This window comes from Sinocyclocheilus anshuiensis, unplaced genomic scaffold, assembly GCF_001515605.1.
Source record: "Sinocyclocheilus anshuiensis isolate Anshui unplaced genomic scaffold, SAMN03320099.WGS_v1.1 scaffold371, whole genome shotgun sequence".
Taxonomy (NCBI): Eukaryota; Metazoa; Chordata; class Actinopteri; order Cypriniformes; family Cyprinidae; genus Sinocyclocheilus; species Sinocyclocheilus anshuiensis.
In genome coordinates this window covers 1158629-1165026 of record NW_015549597.1, presented here as the reverse complement: position 1 = coordinate 1165026, position 6398 = coordinate 1158629, and the positions used below count along the sequence as shown (strand labels likewise).

Below are 6398 nucleotides of genomic sequence, written 5' to 3'. Positions count from 1 at the left end.
CGAGCAGACAGAGTGTCATTCAATGCATTGGAGAATACGTCGAACATAAATAAAGAAACGAAGTTGCTTGTCAGATTTCCCTAACAAGCAACCATATTTTTTAAAAATAAGCCCAAAAACTGCAACCCAGGATTTTTTCACGCACCTTTTCAAAAAAAGAAGCCCAAAGTCGCGTATAATATGCGGACTTAGCAACTCTGGTTTCTACTCGGAAGGTGCCTGTTATAATGTTATGATCGAGGCTCTGGACTCTGAGCATAGGCTAACTTGTTATTCTATAACAAACTATAAAATATTTTCTATAAAAACGTTAATGCCCTGTCAGTGGCAAATAGCTTTGGTTTTATATTTAATTTTATTACATTAATGTTATAAATTGAGATTTACACAAAAATATTTTAATTGCTACTATGTAAAAGGAATACTGCTGTAAAAAAGCACCTTATTTGTTTAAAGTGTTTGCAAACCAAATGTTATTGCACTTTTGTTCATATAGCAGTACTTTTAAATGAAAAAAGTGCACAATACACTACTTTTGAATGCATTATTGAATTTTGTGCATAACAGTGCAATTTAATCACGATTAATCGCATGAAAATCATGCGATTAATCGCGGTAAACAATTTTAATCGTTGCCCAGCACTAATAAGAACACACAAATCTGGGGCTGCAAAGAATTGCAAATTTCATAAAATTGCTGTCAAGTGAATTTTAAGTGGCAAAACATTGCAAATAAAGAAAAAAAACCTGCTACACAACTATGAAAAGCTGGCAGAATTAACCAACAACAGACTTTTGCTGTGAGTACAAAAAAATTTGCACTTTTAAAAAAATAAGTAATGCATTTTAAAGAAATGTTAACCCAACCAATTTTAAATGTTAATCTATGAAATATTTCTATTGTTATTCTTTTTACACTGAATGAACATTTTATATTTAAGTTAAATATACATCAAGGATCCATTCATTTGATCAAAATATAGTAAAACAGTAATATTGTGAAATATTATTACAGTAAAAAAAAAAACTAATAAGATACAATTATATATATATATATATATATATATATATATATACACACACACACATTTTAAAATGCCATTATTCCAGTCTTCAGTGTCACAAAATCCTTCAGAAAACACTCTAATATGATGATTTACTGCTCAAGAAACATTTCTTATTATTATCAATCTTACAGCTGTGCTGCTAAATATTTTTTTGGAAACTGATTTTTTTCTTCAGGATTCTTTGATGAACAGAAGGTTTAAAAGAACAGCATTTTTTTTCTAAATTGATTTAACCTATTTATTATGCCCTTGCTGAATAAAAGCATGCATGCATTCATTCATTCATAAAAAGCATCTGCATTCCCACCAACCTCACAAACCCCCAAGGGACTGCAACCCATTCAGGAATCTCTGGTCTATAGGCTCATATAAACACATACGTGCACGCACACACACACACACACTGACCCTGCTGAGTCGTGACACAGCAAGCGACACACAGGTCTTGAACTCATCCGGGTTCTTCTGGCTGAGACAGGTGATCAGGGAGATCGCAGCAGTGACCACACCCTGAGAAAAGAACAGATTCAGAAATCAGTAAGAACCCTTTTAAAATGCAACAACCACAAAAAACATGTTGATCTATAAATGTGTATATCTTACATACATCAACAGATATGTGTATGAACATCATGAGGTTATGGTTTCTATGTGCCAGACTCACCATGTGCTGGTCATTGAGCAGGTGCACCACTCTAGAGGTCCATTCTCCCATGAGCACCAGGTCTGGGGAGGTCTTATACAGACGGAGCAGACAGAGAGCAGCTGACTGCTTTACACTGTCCATCGTGTCCCTGTCATTACAATAGGAACTACATCAGCCATCTATAGCAACATGCGTCCTGTCAAACAGTTAAGGGTGCTTTCACACCTGTAGATTGATTGCTTTGTTCCGAAATAGGGATTAAAATGATTACAATGTTGCTTTTTATTCTTGGTGCGGTTCGCTTTCACACGGCAAAGTTTCTAAACTGACCAAATTTGTTAATACAAGTCACACGCGAGTAAACTGTTGTCTCATTGGTCAAAGTTCCACGGTTTATTTTCCGGGATTCCACTTAGCTGTCACGGCTGTCATTCGTCAGGATGGAACGTTAACAGCTTCGCGGGCTTATTGTTGTTTTTTTTTTTTTTTTGTAGCTGTCCTTATATTATTTTCCTGGATTCCGCTTATTTGTCACGGCTGTCATCCGTCAGGATGGAACGACAACAGCTTCGCGGGCTGTTTTGTTGTTTTTTGCAGCTGTCCTTATATTAATTTATCATTTTGAGCAGGAGTTCAGGATTCATCGGGAAAACATTTTTAAAATGCACCTACTAGGAAGAAGAGCAATAAGACGGCATTATAAAATGAAAAAGTGTGCTTTTTTATTTGGAATGGCGAAGACGTGCTCATCCACAGACATTCACAGGTTCATTTTGAAGTATTAGCAAAAGAACAAAGCTAATGCTTTTCACAGAACTTACGTAATTACCCATTATACATTGTGATATAGCCTGGTTCGTCGGTCCATTAGATCGGATTGCTTTTTCACTACAACCGAACCGCTCCAGAGTTTGTTTTCAATCGAGCCGAGACCACCTCGTTCAGGCAATCTCGGACCGATTGTTTTGGCGCAGATCCGGGCGCGATTGCCGTGTTCACATATGCCCAAACGAACCGAGCTAAGGGGGGAAACGCGCCAGGTTCTGAAACAACGGGCCAGGTGTGAAAGCACCCTAAGGCAAGACACTACATGTGTGTAAGGTAAAAATGTTGACCAACAGATATCATCATACTTTGGCCAGTTTATTAATTACAGTAAACAGTAAAGACTGGATAAAGCCAGGTTCAAACTTTTAATTTCGCTGACATATAAGAGCTTTTACAGAAGGGATTTTAGATGATATCGTTATCAGTCCATGAATGAGAAACAACTGACAACAGTCAGACAACAAAAATATTTGCACCATATTTTTAGGAATAAAATGTATGTGTGTGTGTGTATGAACTAAATAATTAAATGTGTATTTTGGATGTTTTATTTCCACTAGTCTAAAGGAAAACAAGTTACGCAAGCAAAATAGCACAAATTCTCAAAATTGACCAGTGCCTAAAAAAAACAATGGGTTTTGCCTATAGTGACTTGCTAGAGTATAGCAAGTTTATATATAGTATAAAGTATAGGCTATAACTGGCAATAAAAACCCAAATCATAATCTTAAATACTGAACACAAGAAAGCATAATTTCACTTTTCTTACATGACACACCACAAATACACACTTCCTTTTTTATTAATCCTCTTTTTCTCCTCATGCAAGGTCCTTCAATCTAAATCCCTTAATCTGAATCCATAACTTTTGCCCTCTCACTCAATCCTTCCAGCCCAAAGTTGCTCACCCAGCCACAAGGATGCGAGGAATCTCTCCGGCGAAGGCCTCGGCCATCTCTCTGCTGCCCACGTTGGCGATGCAGTGCAGAGCCAGACACATGAAGGTGGGGTTTCGGCTGGACAGGTCGTTCTTGATGGCATTGTTAATCAGCCTGATCAGTTCACTGTTACTGTTCACCAGCACAGAGATGAACAGATATCCCTGGAGCACAGAAAAAGAGGAAGGAAGAAAAGAAAGCTGATGGTTATGATCTCTGTTTTGCACACACACTGACTCAGGCCAAATGAGTGCACGGTAAAGCTGAAATGAAGACAGCGTCACTGAAGAACCGTCATCTTCAAACAGGCTCAGAGCGGCAGCCCTGCGAGCTCTGTGGATAAGCACTAAACCAAGAGAGAGATGTTCCCCCTCGCTGAGCTAATGTGTCTCCCTCGCTGCTGCCAGGGTTGAAGCTCTCTTGAATTGCTTCTTTTCCACTCTAACTGCATAGTGATGTTGTACGTGATTTTAAAGTCGGGAGGTTTGGAGGAATGTGTCTTGCAAGATGATCAGAATCATCTGAATTCTACTATAATCAGCTAGCAAAATTCAATCATTTGCTCCATTCAGTGTATCGCAACTCCATTATTACAGTTCACTGACTGTATCAAGAATACAATCTTTACTCTGGAAGCCTTTGCTTAGATTTTTACAAAAACTTTTGACTGCCTGTTTCCGGATGACTTTAGCTTTGTATTTTAATTTTTCTTTCTCTGTCACGTATCGGTACATACCTATATTCTAAATGATAGTGCCTTTTGCTTATTAGTCTGTTGTTGGTTGGTGTTACTGTATGTATGTTGTTATATTAAATTAACTGTCACCGTCCCACCTGTGGGACGCTTGGCGCTCTTTTATTTGTTGTCTTTTTTCTCCATCAAATCTTTTAGTAATCATCATAAATCATATATCATTTGAAAGCTTAGAAGCCCAAGATTCATCCTGTGAAAACCATTTCGAAATCAGACATTGCGTTACCATGGAAATGGTACTTTAAAATCTTTTGGCTGTCTCCTCCCTCTTAGTGGGCAGTGTCAAGTGTCATATTACAAAATGAATTACGGTCTTTTAGAATCAAAACTTTTTATAATCGTGACAAAAAGACAGAGAAATCTAGACATTTGTGACAGAAAAATGCATAGAAAAAATTCTATGGAGTTTGGATGGCACCCGGTGGCTGTCAATTTTAGAGTAAAACCTGATATGTAAAATATTTATTATATATAAAATAAAATAAATATAGTGCATTTTCTTTACAGTAAATTTAAACTACTATAACTTTTTGATACTTACATTTTTTGAAAAAATTCCACTTTTGCGAGAATCTGCTGATTTTCTTCTTTAAAAAGAGACAAAATTATATGTCTGTATTCCAAAGTGTTCATAAATTACAACAATTTAAGTTTGGATAGTGCACCTGCATGCCTATTTAAAAAAATGGGGGGTTAAAAAGCAAAATAAAACAACAGAAAAAAAAAACCTTCTGCAGCAAAATTCAGCATCCAAGACATAGCATATCATGTATCAGAAGAGCAGAGGAATTTTCCGGCTAATGGATGCGTTGAAACAGTTAGCTGTAGGCTGTGACTCGTTGTTTAGTTTGAGAGACCAAATCTTACCACACAGCAGGCCACTCGGTGACCTAAATCAGGTTTGGAATCAATTTTAATGTGCTTATAAGCCATATCACAGAAAACTGTAAGACGCTGTAGTGAAATTGTTTAGAGTTCTATATAAGGAAATTGGTGTTTATTTGAGTGAAGAACCTTGCTGAATTTTTGGGCTGGGCTCACAGGAAACTGAATTTTGTATTGAATGTATTTGACCCGTATGGGAGGAGTAGGTCAAAATGTGGTGACATCACCACATTCTTCAGCATTATACTACAACGTCTTGCAGTGAAAAGGACTTTAACAAAGGGCTAACAAGATGCATGACCTCAACTTATTTCCAGTTTATGGCAGTGTATAAAATTGCAACAGGAAGCAAAAGATCTGGTGTGCTCGACAACCCTTCCACAATTCATTAGCACTATGTAAATCTCCTTCATTTTGCCATGTACAGCATTATCTAAAAGCAAGGACATGTGGAGTTTAGTGACAACACATGTTGTCTAGTTTGCATTGTAAATGTTATTTTAATGCTTTTCCTTTTCAAGGAAAATGATAAGCGGACTCAAAATGGCCCTCAGTTTGTTGTCCTTTTTGTACCGAAACATGCTCAGATTGGCCAGATTCTGCCCGGCTTCTGTCAGTGTTACCCTGTGGAGAGCTGTGTGGCTGATGGGAGTGTGGCTGCTAGAGTGGGTGTTTGATCAGCAGGAGATAATTAGACCTCATGGTAGGTCTACATGGCATGGAGTGCCACTAAGCCTCTTTGACAAGCTAAAAACACATCTGTTGCTGACTCTCACTCGCTATGGCCACACTCATTAGATGTTCACATCTAGAAAAGCAACTTTCACAAGGGTAAAACTGCAGAGTAATAAACTTCAGATCACTAATGTTCAAAAGTTTGGGGTCAGTAAGATTTTTTAAAATGTTTTTGAAAGAAGTCTCTTTATTCTCAACTAGGCTTTATTTATTTGATCAAAAATACAGTAATATTGTGAAATATAAAGTCATTGCAGCCATTACTCCAGTCTTCAGTGTCACATGATCCCTTCAGAAATCATTCCAATTTAAGTGAGTGAGTGATGTGACATGTGGCCAAGTATGGTGACCCATACTTGGAATTAGTGCTCTGCATTTAACCCATCCAAAGTGCACACACACAGCAGTGAACACACACACACCGTGAACACACCCGGAGCAGTGGGCAGCCATTTATGCCGCGGCGCCCGGCGAGCAGTCGGGGGTTCGGTGCCTTGCTCAAGGGCACCTCAGTCGTGGTATTGAAGGTGGGAGAGAGCGCTGTA

The 6398-nt window shown here is 37.9% G+C and overlaps 1 protein-coding gene across 6 annotated transcripts in view; it reads right to left on the bottom strand.

Moving 5' to 3' along the window:
* LOC107658487 (AP-2 complex subunit alpha-2-like) overlaps positions 1-6398 on the bottom strand; it is a 30664-nt gene that overhangs the window by 15904 nt on the left and 8362 nt on the right. For all 6 annotated transcript variants that reach the window (XM_016447058.1, XM_016447059.1, XM_016447060.1 and 3 more), the window contains exons 3-5: positions 3450-3643; positions 1732-1861; positions 1476-1577 (exon numbers count right to left, since the gene is read on the bottom strand). In XM_016447058.1, coding sequence (XP_016302544.1) covers positions 1476-1577; positions 1732-1861; positions 3450-3643 — 426 coding nt within the window. The remainder of the gene's footprint in view (positions 1-1475; positions 1578-1731; positions 1862-3449; positions 3644-6398) is intronic.